Here is a 14,043-nt window from a genome sequence, read left to right on the forward strand (position 1 = left end):
TGTAAAAATCCAAGACTAATTTCTATTAATTACTTATGAAAAGTAACTTTTTTCTTCTTACTCAAACCATAAAAAAAGCAGACAGGCATTTGAACGGCATTATCACTAGTCACTTCATGCTGAATGTGCCACAACAATAACAACATAATTAATGCTCACACAGCAAAGTTCAGCTAGGATTTAGGGAGGAAAAGGGGGGCAATAGGACTAGAAGGCCTGAACTGCAGAATACTGAAGCTAATGTAAAGTTCACTTATGACTTCAGTAAACTTTGAATTGGGTCCAAAATGAATGTTAGTGAAGTCAGTGCTTTCTGAGCATGTTGTAACTCTTACTGCTGGTGTCTCTGTGATAGAACCCTAAGAGCATCAAGCTGCCTTTGCTGAAGGGGGAGAGGGACAAAGTTTTCTGTTATTCCAAAATATTAATGAGATATTGAAAACAAGACAGATTTCCTGAAGTTCAGTTGTTCATTCTCACTACCTTAAACATGAGCTTTGCTACAAATTGTAGTCAATGCCTTCAAGGCAACAAAGTTTATCTTGTATATAGGATCACTGGAGGAGTGATAGAAAGCAGTAATTTAGGAAGTGTATTGAAGCTGTGTGCAGTGTAATGTAGACCACTGGGTAGCAATTAATTTTTGTTAATGAATTTAAAACTAGATGTATGGAAATGGTTACATGAAATGTATATGCTGCTAAACAGCTAACTAGTCCTTGGGGTCTGCATTGTCATTATCTGTATGTAAATCATTTCAGCAAGCATAATCTAATGAGTCAGAAGCTGCACTGAAACTTTAATTGAGATTTGCAAGACACTTTTTGAAAAACCTTATGCCCTGCTTCATTGTGTAGCGCTTTCGACGAAACTGTATCTATCCTCTGATTAATCACATCTTATGTGGAGACAGTTTGTAGATTTTATTGTGTTTCCAAAGTGTTATTTCTAAACTGTAGGAATATCCTGCATTAGTAGAGATAGGAAATTAAGGGGCATTCAAAACTATTCAAGAGAAACAAGGAGAACAGCTGAAAGGTCCCCAGTGACCCCTCCTGAATCTTGTGTTTCTTATGGGGTGGGAAATAAATAATAAAATAAAATAGTTAACTGTAAAAGGCTATCTGACGAAACCATGCAAACCACTTTTTCCTGAGCGTCAGAAAGTTCTATTACTGAATTAGAAGCTGTCTCTTTCCTTCATATGCTTGTTAAATCATTGTGCTTCCTTAGCTCCCCTAAGGTATACGCTACGATTTCCTCTTAACCAGCAATGAAGATAAATAGCTCTTGTATATTTGCTGTTTACAGTTATCTTAAGCAAAATTAAAGCAGAATCACTGCAGCATCACAGTTTCTTATGGAATCCTGAATATAGGGAAAAAGTTGGAATACCTCAGAAAGGATGTATAGTATATGGAATTTAAAATATGCATGTGTATATACTTGCATGTATATTTATAACTAATCACTAGTAGACCTCCAAAAATGAGTAATTAAAACAATATCTAAGCTCGATGTGCTGTAACCAGATAAATTAAACGTAAAGAGTGGACTGGAATATTTGGAATACCGTGCTCTGTTTCTCATCTCTTTTTTTCACAGTGTGGGTATTATATCATGGTTGTGTACATTCCAGTTAGCTGCAAGTGAGAAATCACTGCCGAGGTCGCTGAAATGTCAGTGCCACATACGCTGAGGACAAAAATGGATGGAATTCCCTGTTATAACTGTAATTATCAAATTTCATATGATCCAAGAGGAAAATGTGTGTTGTCCTGTATGCTTTGTACTGCAGTCTAACAGAGACACTGCCTGGCTGAAAAGCCATACAAACAAACCTATGTCATAACCTATTTCAGATTTTAAAACACTGAGTAAGTTTAGTCTCTGGCACACATGAACGGCTTTATGCTGTATATTCACTGAATACTCTTGAAAACAGCTACGTGTTTTTAAGCACTTTAGCTGAACCCTGTATGGTCTGAAATACCGAGGTATTTAGCACTCCTGCCAGTTTGGTATGATGGAGACCTTTACTTGAACTGACCTCAGAAGGAATAGAAGCCTAATTGAGGCAGCCCTAGTTCTAGCTCTCTAGAGGTGTAAAACTGCAAATGGTATCTGGTGCATGCATAAAAAGGTTTACATAGTGGAAGAGGGGTATGGGAAGGAAAAGAAAGACTTCTGTTCCACCATCTCTCAGCAGCCTATTCCCCATCCCTCTGAAGCTTCAAGAAAAAAAAAAAATCCCATCTTAATGTCATTGCATGGTAAAATAATAAGCAAAATTAAAAAAAAGAAAAAAGAAAGTGCACCCAAACAATCAAGAAGGTAAAATTAGGACAGTACTTGGGCGCCTCGGGGCTGTAATTAAAGCTATCTAGACAAAAAGAGATATTCTGCTTAAAATTTATGTTCTGAGAAGGAAAAAAAGGCTGAAAGTGAAACACCGCAAAAGAAATCCGTAATTCCAATGTATTCAACTTGCCCATCAGAAGAAATGGCATTAATTCAGGTACCCAATTACTGTAATGTGGTTCAGAGCACCTCAATAGGTGTTTCAATCTCAAGCCAGGACTAACATTTGTAATCCTTTAAATGCACTTAAGAAATTGATGTTACAGCCCCACAATCTGTTAGGGGCCTTGCTTCCTGGCTGATTGCAAAGTATCCCACCATTAATTGGATCATCAGAATGTGATCCGCGTTCTGGTCCCCGGATTATGTAAGACTGACTTTGCTCTGACGCGCTGAACCAGAGGCTTCTTTTGCTGGATATTTTGACCCTTAATGTAGATAAGTGGTATTTTTCATCAATCTTAGCTTGCATTAAAAAAGGGAAATGTCAATTCAATGTGGGGCGTTTAACTTAATTCAACATCTTTTAATTTAATACCTTGGAAAAGTTAGTCTGTCTCCGACCTGCCAGATACTTCTGCTGATGGAATGGTTTGCGGACCAGAGCTGGAGGCACGTCGTTCCTGCTCCATAACATGACCAGGTCCCAAAAGTCTCTTCATGCTTCATCGCTGTGTGAAAGGGAAAAGTGGAAAGAAAAAAAAACCAAACCAAACAGCAACCTGGCCATACTTTGCTGTATTGGTAATGAGTTTCCTCAGCTCCTTTGGACTGTTCCCTAATGACTGTTCTACATACCTGAGGGAAAAGAGGCAAAAAAAATTAATTCAGTGTTTACTACCTTGTTTTTTTCTTGGGCTTCAGGTTTTCTTGGTTGTTTTTGGGGGTTTTTTTGGTTGTTTTTTTTTTTTTTTAATTTTGTGTGTGTGCGTGTGTGCTGGAGTGCTTTGATTAATTGACTCAATATTCTTAACATGTTTTGGTGCTGCAATAACAGCTGGTCTGGAAATCCTCTACATAGATTAGACCCAAAATTCTGTTGAAAATAGGTGACATTTTTTTCTGACAGAAGGAGATTTTATCTCAAAAAAAAATATATATTAGTTGAATAGGAACAGGACATGTCGTAACACCTTTTTTTTCCTCTCTTTTTTTTCCTTGTACTGCATCATAAAAGCCCTCCTAGTGCTTCTCTTCCCAATATTGAGTGTGTTTGTCCCAGTGGTACAGACAGAAGTTCAAAGGCGACTGCAAGGTTACTTTTTTTTTTCCGATGAAAATAGTAAGCTTCCAAGTTTTCTGAGCATTGCAATAGGCATCAGATTCATTTGAGTCTTACTATGGCTTTGGGAAAACCATTACAGAGTATGGTGTGTCTTGGCCTCGTGGCTTTTGGGAGTAAAGATGCTGAGGTGTAGAGGATAACATTAGGTATCATGACCAAGGCTTGATATTTCTCCTGTAACTGATGCTTAATAATTTTGGGTATGGCAATGACTTCAGTAGAATTAGTACCCACCACTACATTTATTTATATATTACATATATATATATATTTATGTGTGTGTGTGTGTGAAAAATCACTGGCAGAATCTGAGATTTTTGGTGTTTCAGAGAAAGATCAACTCTTCACCTGTGTCACACAGAGGCAGAAGTTTATGGAAATCATTTGCAGCTGAGGCTGGCTGATTTAGGTCTCCTTTCTTTTGTTTTCTGTCAAGATCTCGGTTTCATTTTTCCACCTCTCCCCTCTCCTGCTTTTTTTGCAAGTCATTAAAAAAAAGTGCTATAGTGTGGGCATATAGTGCTGAGGCACAGCAGTGGTGAGGGGGTGGTTGGATTTCATGTTTTGCTGTCGTCTGTAGAGACTTTTTTTGAGAGGTCTTCAGACAGGCTGAGTGGGGAAAAAAATCTTTTAAGGCAACACCTTTTTTTCATGAGGAAAGTGTTCGATCCCAACTAGAATCAGATGGAAGAGGGTGGCTCTTGTATTCTCCCACTAGAGAATACAATACTCTCCCAGTCTTGCTGGCCAGGACTAATTCAAAGTTTGCCGTTTATGGGAAAAAATGTCAAAACTTTGAGGCAAGGAGTTTTAGTATGAGGTTTGGGACAGTCTTGTTAGACATTTCATTCATATGTTTTTTGCAGTTACTTATGATGAAGTTTTCTTAGCATGTCAGAGAATATAGCTCCATAGCTCTTCTTGCTTTAGTCCAAACTAGTTAGATTTTGTAGATGAGCAGAATACCTAGATTAACCTTCTTGCTGGATTCAGAGGCAATAAGCACATATGCATAAAAAGACTTTTGGTGAGAGGTGTTTTTGTGATCTTGAAAACAGATAGGAAGAGAACTGGTCTGTTGTTTGGGGCGAACTGACATAAACAATTAATTTTGCACTGAGCAGGAGGAGGTAGTTTCTGGTGTCGGGTTGGGGGATTTGGGTCCATGTGAAGTTGCTGTTACTCATACCAGGTATGTGGCTCATAAGTAAGTACCTGACCTTGCGCCTTTTTTTTCTCTCCTTTTTTTCTTTCTCCTTTATTCCTGATATGAATTGAATAGGCAGGTAGATATATACAGTTCTGGTCAGCCTTACTGGCGCTAGAGGTGATATGGTGCTACACTAGGACAGGATAACCTTTAGGTTTAGGCTCCTGGCTGGAGCACAAGAAATGTGTGTTCCCAGCAGCTCTCTGGCTGGCCTCTTCGAATTGCAGTTTGTATTGGTCATGGTGGTCTTCTCTCATTGCACTTTTACAGCTCCTGGTGCAGGAGGATCTCACCTGGAACAATAAATACCACTCAAATGTAAATAAGAGCCCTGGATAGAAATTCCTAAAAGCAGATGACCAGCTTTCAAAAACATAATATGTGTTTCACGTTACAGTATTTGAATCTCTGTGTTCTTCTTGAAACTGCCCCCGTGGATGGATAATGTGAGTTTCTCCTGTAACATTACATGCTTGCTACACTAGCATGCAAAGATGTATACTTATTTGTATATTATCCATGAGGACATTACACCTGCCCCAGCTTAAATATTTTAACGAACAGTTTTGAAGGAAGCTCGTTTGGCCATGTTCAGTCCTTGTATAAACAGAATCACCTTTCCTGAAGCGAGTGAAGCTGTTTCTACTTCTGCCAGACCTAAGTTTAGATTGGAGACTTACAGTCTCTCAACTCTGCTTGTTCTACACCGATACAAAGCTCTTTTATGAAAAGAGAAATATAAAGCAATATAGGCAAGTCTATAATTACTTTGGCCACAGAACAAACATATCGTTTCTTCCTGCTTGGAAGGGCCTAACCTTCTCTAGGGAGAGTAGGAATCTGTGATACCTCCGGTATTGATAGCATTCCTACAGCAACTGCTTTTTCCAGGAAGCTCTGTACTAGCATAAGATGCTTCTGAGTTATTCCGTTGTATGGAGGGGTAAAGAAACCTTCTGTAGCTTGTGGCGATGCCTTCCTGGGCAATTGATTTAAACACAGAGAGTGTATCTCAGGGTGTTTTGCTGTATGGAGTTGCATTGGAAGTGCGTCACTTCCAATCGGTTTAATTGGAGTCTTGGGTGACACTTCTCTAGTGCCTTATCCCCAGATAGAAAGATGATATACGTTTTAGTTTTAAGTACACTACAAGGTTGGAAAGTAAAGTTCAGTTTGCTGTGAAGCAGATATATTGGCTTCCCATGTTTTGAAGACAAATGGAGACTCATCCATCGCTGCTATACCAGTATGTTGGTGCTGTTTCAGGCTGCTTTGGGTTAGGATTTCAGTTTGCCCTTCCTTCCTAATGGGGTCCCTTGATGGAGAATGCCATCCAAGTGCAGGATGGATGAGGTGCCCTAAGGACCTGTATCAGGCTTGCCTTTTAAGCAGTTCCTTGCTGAACTGTGAACTGGACTTTTCTTGCAGTGCTGTCTAAAGATATGAATTCAACTTTCAGACAAAAAAAGGGAACAAACACTGCATACAGCAGCGTATGTCAACCTGAAAGCACACAGCATTTCATGGCAGTATTCATACGCATCTAAAATTATTTTCTTATGGTGTCTTCAGGATTTCCCAGGGGCTCCTTTCTTTGTTCCAGCTCCCTGTGGAAGAGGCTGAGAAAAATGGCTGGCACGCTCACTTCGGCCACTGTCAGCGCCAGCCTTGCAGCAGAATTAATTCTGTCCTCTCTAATGACCGTCAGTTACCTCATTGCCAGGGAAGGGGCCCCCTCCGTCTGCAGGATCATAGCAACTACGTTTGGTTACGCAGGACAACATGCTGCAAAGGCTCAAGTGTTTCTGCTTGCCTGTATGGCTGAGAGACATGGGCTTTTATGTTGGGTGACACTTACCTGTCCCAGAGTGGGCTGTGTATTGACAGCTGGCATGTCCGATGCTTAGCCTGTTACTGGTTTTGGTTTGTTCTTTGAAAACTAAGTGCTGTGTTTCCTTCACATTGTGGGGGAAAACTTTAGAAGAAAGTGGGTGGGATGAAACAAACCCACATGCTGTATCCATTGTGATCACCTCCTCACCTGGAGTTCTCGGTTCCCTGGGAATATTTGTTTGCAAGACCAAGTGGGTATCTATAAATACTGAATGTTTTTTGCATTGGGGTGCATGCTTTTGGGGGGTTGGACTCCTGTCTGAATTCATGAGTCCACCTTTCACACAGGTCCAAATGCACAAATCCAAATATTTTTCAAGGCAACGTTGCTTAATTTCAGCAAATTCAGACCATCATACACAGTTGTGCAAAACAAATGTCCTGTTTCTATTTCCCAAACTTGCACTCACTATGAACTTTACCAGTGCAATTAGTTGGATGCTGTTGCTAAAAATGTAGGGCAAAAGTGTACTATAAGGGAGCACTAATGAGCAGATTTTGGTGTGTTGTGAGTGATAGCTCACATGTACTAGGGTGTGAAGCTGATCAAGTGCCTTTTAAATGGTTGGTTTTGGTTTTAGTCTTGAGCCCAGCTGTTCCTCAAAACACTCTTTACAGTACAGTAATTTAGAGTGTAATGATCTCATATAAGGCAGATGTGAATCACAGGTGAACTACTTCTGAATGATGGCAAGAGTGTGAGCACTCTCCCTGCCCTTGTCTTCCCCCTCCCAGTCTCTCATTCTCCTAGACTTTTTTTTCCCCTCTCACTGCTTTTTTTGTAATGCAGGTAGGCACGTTCCAGTATGAGTCTGATAAGCTTCCTATGTACTGGTTAATCTAGTTCTCATGTTTGATTTTAATGTCTTTTTTCACCTTGCTTACCCTAAGAAACCCATACTGCCTCAAGTAGCTCTGAATGTCCCAATAAGTGTGTGTCATAGAGTGAGAAGCAAAACAGAGAAGATGTCTTCATCCAAGATTTGGAAGTGGTAGGAAATGACCTCTTACCCTTCTCTTGCTTTTTAGATCTTTAAGCCCTAAGCCACCCTAAATCTACTGTCCCTATAAAAAGCTGCATTTTAAAAGGCTTTAGGAGGCTTGCTGACCTTGCAACCTACTTTGTAAGGAGTCTGCACCCACAGCTATTAAACAAAATTAATTTCAGCACTTTTAAATTGTTAATCTTGCAAAAGACAACTTGCTTGTTCTCCAGTGATCCCACAGGTCATCGTTCTGTGAGCTGCAAGCCATCACCAGGGTTCATGGCTCTCAACATCATGAGAATGCTTGTGGTCTCCCAAATGCCTTGCAAAATTAATTCCTCTGCCTTCCATGTTTTCTCCCCAGCAGCTCTTAGAGATCTGGGCTCTTTTTGAGCTCATTGTGCATAGCAGCTATTCTCCAGTAGCCACGGCACAGATTATTCTTATTTTAAGGCTATTCTGTCCTAAATCAGTTGCTTCTCAACTCATGGGAATGAACTTGGGATAGCAAGACATGAATTCAGGTAGGAAATGACAGTTTTGTCTTCAGAGTGTTATGGATTCTGTTGAAAAGGTGATGTCTTTAAGTTATGTTTCTCTATACCCACGAGGCTGATGTTTTACCAGGTATTAATTTATTTTGAATCTTTTTAAGTGTATTTTTTTCTGCCTGGCCATGAAACTCAGAAACATTGCCTTTTTTCTTCCAGGTAGCTATACATATGAATGCACTGGGAGTGGGGGAGAAAGTGCACGCTGTATCTGGTATTATCATGCTTGGTTGTCCCTGCTCCTTCCACCTCTTTTGTCTCTGCCACTCAAGCCAATTTCAGCCATCCGCCGACTCTCATTTGGGATAATAGCCTCTCTTTTTACTGTTGTCTTGTCATGTTTGATTCGGCAGCACAAGGGTTTTAAATTAGCCAAAACGTTTGCATGCTGGGCTTACTCCGCTGCCACTACCAGTTGTAGAGCCACTAAACCACTTGATGCTGAAATTGATGATTGCTCGGAAGGAATAAGAAATTGTTGGTGGCTACCGGGAAGATTCATTCACGCCGAGCCCCTTTTAAGAAACCAAGGGGGGAGGGAGAGAGATTTCCTTCAGTTTCCTGCTGCCTGGCTGGTGGTTGCATTGTGCTTGTGCCAGGTTCCTGCTGAGTGATTACAGCCTTGCTAGGCTGCGTAGTTCCTGTGATTTCAACATAAAAACAGAAGAAGAAAAATATAGAGGGAAAGGAAGGGGGGGATAAAGCTCCAAAGACTTGCAGTTCAATTCAGTAAGGTAGAATTGTGATGTTTTAACTCACTGCCCGCCTTTTAGTTGTTGTTATCTAGTTTATTCCCCCCTGGCTAAAAGTTTACTTGTTAGAAGTTTTACTAAGTAGAAGAGTCTCTGCATCGGCCTGCCCGAGTTGATGATACTAAACCACAGCTGGTCTGTAAGCAGTTTTTAATATTTTCTGGACTAAAAGCGATCCATCGTCAATGGATCAAGAGATCACTAAGAAACTATGCAAAACTTCTAATAACACCCCCAACATCCCCCCACAAATGCCTTTTACTTGTTTATATTAGCGTTTAAAGACATGGAGGGCCAGAATTTATAAGGGAAAAGAAGATGACAGCGCTTGAGAAGCTTTACATAGAGAAAATAAATGTAGGAATAAATGTGAACTACTAGGGTTGTACCATGGATATAATGATATTTCAGAACTACATGTAATCACATATGCAAAGTGAGAGAAACATCTTTTATGTCTATTGAGTGGATTTCTTTTTGAAGAGGGAGTATTTTCTCATTTTAGTTTATTTTTTGTGTTCTACAACTAACTCCTGGGTTACAGTGATCAGAGGTGGTCAGATGGTCAGAAACGTCAGTAAGAGACCCATGGACAATGGTTCAGGGTTTCCAAGTCCAAAGACAAACACAGTCTAGCAGAAAATAGTAGTGATTGTGATTTTAAAACAAAACAAGCAACCAAACCCTCTGTTAGCCATATATGCAAGTTTTCAGAAGTTAGAAACTTGGCTTCAGATATATAATTCATTATACAGTGTGCTAATAAGACCCTAAATAAACACACGGGAATACGATTGCGTAGCATCCAAGCCAAGAAAGATGTTCTCATTGGATCTAATATTCCTAACGTTGCCGTTACTAATATCCTAGCCCTCTTTTTCCTGATTACTAGGCCACATGTTCTCTTGCAAAATATGACCCTTTTCTGCCAAAAGGAAGAAAAAAAAATCTTGTAAATTTGAGGGTGTTGGCATCTAACTTTATTTACTTCATGTGTAATAAATCATGAAGAAATCATGTGAATTACTCAAGCTCTAAAAATACAAATCTACCTAAGAGGCCGAATCTCTGAGGCCCAGCAGTGGTGTGCTGTTGTGCAAGCCCAACTCTAAGGGCTTCTGTCCATGCCAATTAACAGTAGATTGGAAAGCCAGGAGACCATGATGGGTTTAGTCCTGTTATCTAACTGCTGCACCGTTCAGAATTGCTGATTTCCCTGCAAAATCATGACAGATGTATTACAGGAAAATATATTGGTCGAGTAGCTGGTGAGAGAGTTAATGCAAGGGATAATAAGTAGCTAAGGCTACATCCTCCAGCAGACTTTGATGTGGTTTGATAATATATGGAATAGGTCAATCTGCCCTATTAGCAAATGTAGCCAGTTTATGCTCTACATACAAACTAGAGATTTGATAAAGCACTAAATTAGTTTTCACAAGGTATTAGATGTTAGGTACTTAATGGGATCATCATGCTTTTGCTACACTTGGTTAAGGTGCATTCTGTAACAGAAGCATGTGGCAGCATGACATTTCACCAGGAAAGGAAACATGTCTTGTGACTGAATCACGAGTCTGGGAATTATAACGTCCAGGCATCGCTTGGCTTCTGAATTAGCCTGTCTTACTTGCAGATAGGTTTCTCTTTTCATATCTGCAGAATGGGACTGTGTCCTTCCATTTCTTCTTTACCTCTTTGTGAAGCTTAAACCACCATTGCTTTATTTATCCTTGGGTTCCAGTAATCATAATTCTGTGAAGCTTCAGTTGTACGAGAGTACTACTGTCCCACTCAGTAGGTGCTGGGAACGTCCCTAGACTTAACTTCAGAGATTTTACAGGTTCAAGCAAATCTGGGTAAGAAACTGTAATAGGTTGTGTAAGGAGCTCAGGGTTTTGATGTAGTGCTCCACAGCTGCACTCTGCATTTCCTCTGTGCCAATAGTTAACTAGTAATTTAATATGTGAACTAAAACCAATAGTTTAGTGAAGCCAGTAACATTTGTGTAGTCAAAAATCCATTGGCAAGATATGTCATGTGAGCACAACGTCCTTGCCTTTACATACCCCTGTTCTACCAGTGGGGAATGTGGGTAAAGAAGGCGAGCTTCCTGAGTCTGCATGGCAAGTCAGTCTGAAACAGGTCCTTGGTTTGAGCACTGCCTTTATCTGAGCTGGTGTTTGGTCTACTGAAGTAGGCTGTTGCTTTGGTTACTTGGTAACACTTTTTTAAGCTTTCTTCCTTCACTATGAAAGAGCGAGCTGTAAAAATTACCTCTTTTTTTTAATTTATTTTATTTTTTTAAAGTGCTGTGGTTTTTGTCTTGTTAAATTAAAACCTAAAACTACTGACAGTAGTGTATGCCCACAGCTACCTTCAGAAAACTATGCTTTAAAACCCATTAAGAGTTTTGTATTTCTCACACGGATCTAATTTTTTTTGCTGATGTTGCTTTTCCCTGTGTTTATAGATACTATTCTTAAATACGTTTGAAATGCATCATTTAACTTTTTCTAACATCTCACTACATATGCAACCAGTTTTGAATGACCACTGCCAGGCTTTACGCTTTTAGCACTGGAGGAGACATTCCTGCCTTTTTGTGAAATGCAGCAGGAGTGTCATATATAAAATGATCCTGTTTGAAAGGATAGAAACCGTGTCCCAATATAGATCACAGTGGAAAATGACTCAAAATTACATGACATCTTCTCCCCCATTTACCTTCCTCCCCCCGCCCCTTCCCTTTCTCAGCCTGTTTCCCAGTTGGGCTGTGGTAAGAAATACATTGTATATTGTGACAGTTTACTGTTACTATAATCCCTTTGCATCTTTCATTAGTGTGTTATTTATAGGATTGCAAAAGGGCATTGGTACGCTCAGCCTCTGAAGTGGTACTGCTGATGTCCCAAGGACTGAGTTGATTTTAAAAGGGGCTGGGTTGCACCCTGGCATTGGTAGCAAGCTTGCCTAGCTCCAGCAGAAGCCTGTGCCGCACTTTGGGCTGAAATCCTATGGTTTAAAACCCACTGAGGCCAGCGTGGACTTTAGATGCTTGTATAAACAAGAAGACTTTGCCTCATAACTCCTGCTAAGCCCGCACCTGATGAGCTGCTCAGAGCTGGAGGACCGCGTTTTCCCTAACAAATTCCTTCTTTTGAACCCACTTGTTAGTCAAGTGTTGTGCACACTAACTACAGCGAGGGCCCTGGGCATAAATTACTCTCGCGTGGCACTGTCTCCGAGCAGCCCCCCAGTTATGGATTACTTTGTTCTCGACTTGACAGGAACATAATTAGAACTGTTGATGAAATCTACCAAATTGTTCCTCCGTGGCCTCAATGGTCAGGAAATTTGGCTGAGTCGTATTTGTCACCGACGTAAAGGCTCTAAACACTTCATATTAACTATGTTATTAATGTGCCCTCTAATCTGTCCGTGAATTGGTAACACTTGGAGGGAGCTTGTGCTCTAATAGCACCTTGTGATGAATTCATTGTAATGCTGTTCAAAAGTTTCTGGAGGGTGGGAGGAAAAAAAAAGAAACCTTAATAAAAAGTGAACACATCTAGGTAGTTTCTTTTTTCAGTATATGCATTTTTATGTTTTGCAGTTTTGTTTTGTTTAATTGGAGATTCATTTAGGCTTTACATTGACAGACCGTTTTCTGTTCTATAGGATTTGCTGACATTTGGGCTGTTTCATTGCCAGAGGAGGCTTTGTGTGTCCCAAAGGAAGTGAGTGATCTGGCCATAACAAATCCTGCCAAAATATTTTAACACCGTTACGATTTTCTAATGCAATGCGTAGTGAATGTGACTAGAAAAGGATGGTGAGTCCACGAAGGGGGTTCGCTCCCTCTCCTCTGCGATTTGTCTGGTGAAACGAGCACGCAGGAGCTGCTGGGGGGGGGGAGGTGGGAGACCACAGCCAGCAGTGTGGGGATTGTTTGCCTCCTGAATTGTATCACTTCAGACACAGCAATGGCTCATGCTTAATCTTGAAACTAACCTTTTAAATTTTGGTCCTGCTCTTGAACCTTCCTAGAGTCCAGGGTGACCAGAGACAGCGTTTTAGTTATGTTTAAAAAATGCATTTTGGCTGCTGTAAATGTTCAGTAAGTTTAAAAAAAGGAAATGTATTAGACACTTAAGTATGAGAGAGAGATTAGTGACTGAAGGTCCTAGAAGTTGACAAGCTACTCTTTGGTAAAACAAACTTTTACCGTCAAAACAACGGGCTGTCTCATACTTTCGTGTAGTTTTGAAGAACACTAAGGTGACTCTTAACTATATAAGCAACTGTGCTTAAGGTGCTAGAACACAAAAATTAGAGTTCTCACATGTAGTGTTCAGGGGATGAAGACAAATCAGACAACCTAATGATTAACTTAGAGCTGGAAGTATAAGAAAACAAAAATTTAGATCCCTGAGCTACTCTCTAAAGCAGCAGGTAAATTAACTGCTGGTTTTTAGCACCTTGGAAGTTGCTCCACTTGAGCAGATCCTTCCACTTCTACTGAATGGCCCTAGGTTTCTGACTGGGTTGAGCTTTTTGCCCCTGACCTGTGTTGTCAGGAGCTCAGATGAGCCTAAATAAAGTCAGGCCTTTTACTGTTGATGGTGTTTCCCACTTGGATGTTTCTCTATTTGTTTGCCTTTGAATACTGAACAGAACTGCAAATCCTCACACTCATCTCCTAAGCTCTTCTTCAGGTTTTGCTGGGCTCACACAAACTGCCTGCTCCCTGTGGTCACTCTATATGTTATTTCCCAGGTCCCGGGGCAATGATGCTGTCACCAGCAGGAGGGAAGTGTTAGCCTGGAAGTTAGGACTTACTTTGAGACTTCATTTTATGAGCTTAATATTCATAAATGAAATGGGAATCTAACTCTGCACTTTTCTCATGCAAATCTATTTCTAGTAATGAGCAATTTAAGTATTTTTTTTTTTAATATGTAGTTGCCATCTCTGGAAATCAGGATCAGAATTGAGGATGCTT

The 14,043-nt window shown here is 40.3% G+C and overlaps 1 protein-coding gene across 9 annotated transcripts in view; it reads left to right on the top strand.

The window, feature by feature from the left end:
• The window catches only part of ESRRG (estrogen related receptor gamma), a 377,135-nt gene that overhangs the window by 132,898 nt on the left and 230,194 nt on the right, over positions 1–14,043 (top strand). Inside the window, exon 2 of one of the 9 annotated variants that reach the window (XM_027739482.2) lies at positions 12,720–12,873. The exons of 7 other annotated variants lie outside the window; for them this stretch is intronic. In XM_027739482.2, the coding sequence (XP_027595283.1) occupies positions 12,839–12,873 (35 nt within the window). In that variant the 5' untranslated portion in view covers positions 12,720–12,838. The remainder of the gene's footprint in view (positions 1–12,719; positions 12,874–14,043) is intronic. One more of the 9 variants, XM_027739490.2, reaches the window with a different exon arrangement.

This window comes from Pipra filicauda, unplaced genomic scaffold (genome assembly GCF_003945595.2).
Source record: "Pipra filicauda isolate LSUMZ 115617 unplaced genomic scaffold, ASM394559v2 scaffold147_size4022426_pilon, whole genome shotgun sequence".
NCBI classification, from domain to species: domain Eukaryota; kingdom Metazoa; phylum Chordata; class Aves; order Passeriformes; family Pipridae; genus Pipra; species Pipra filicauda.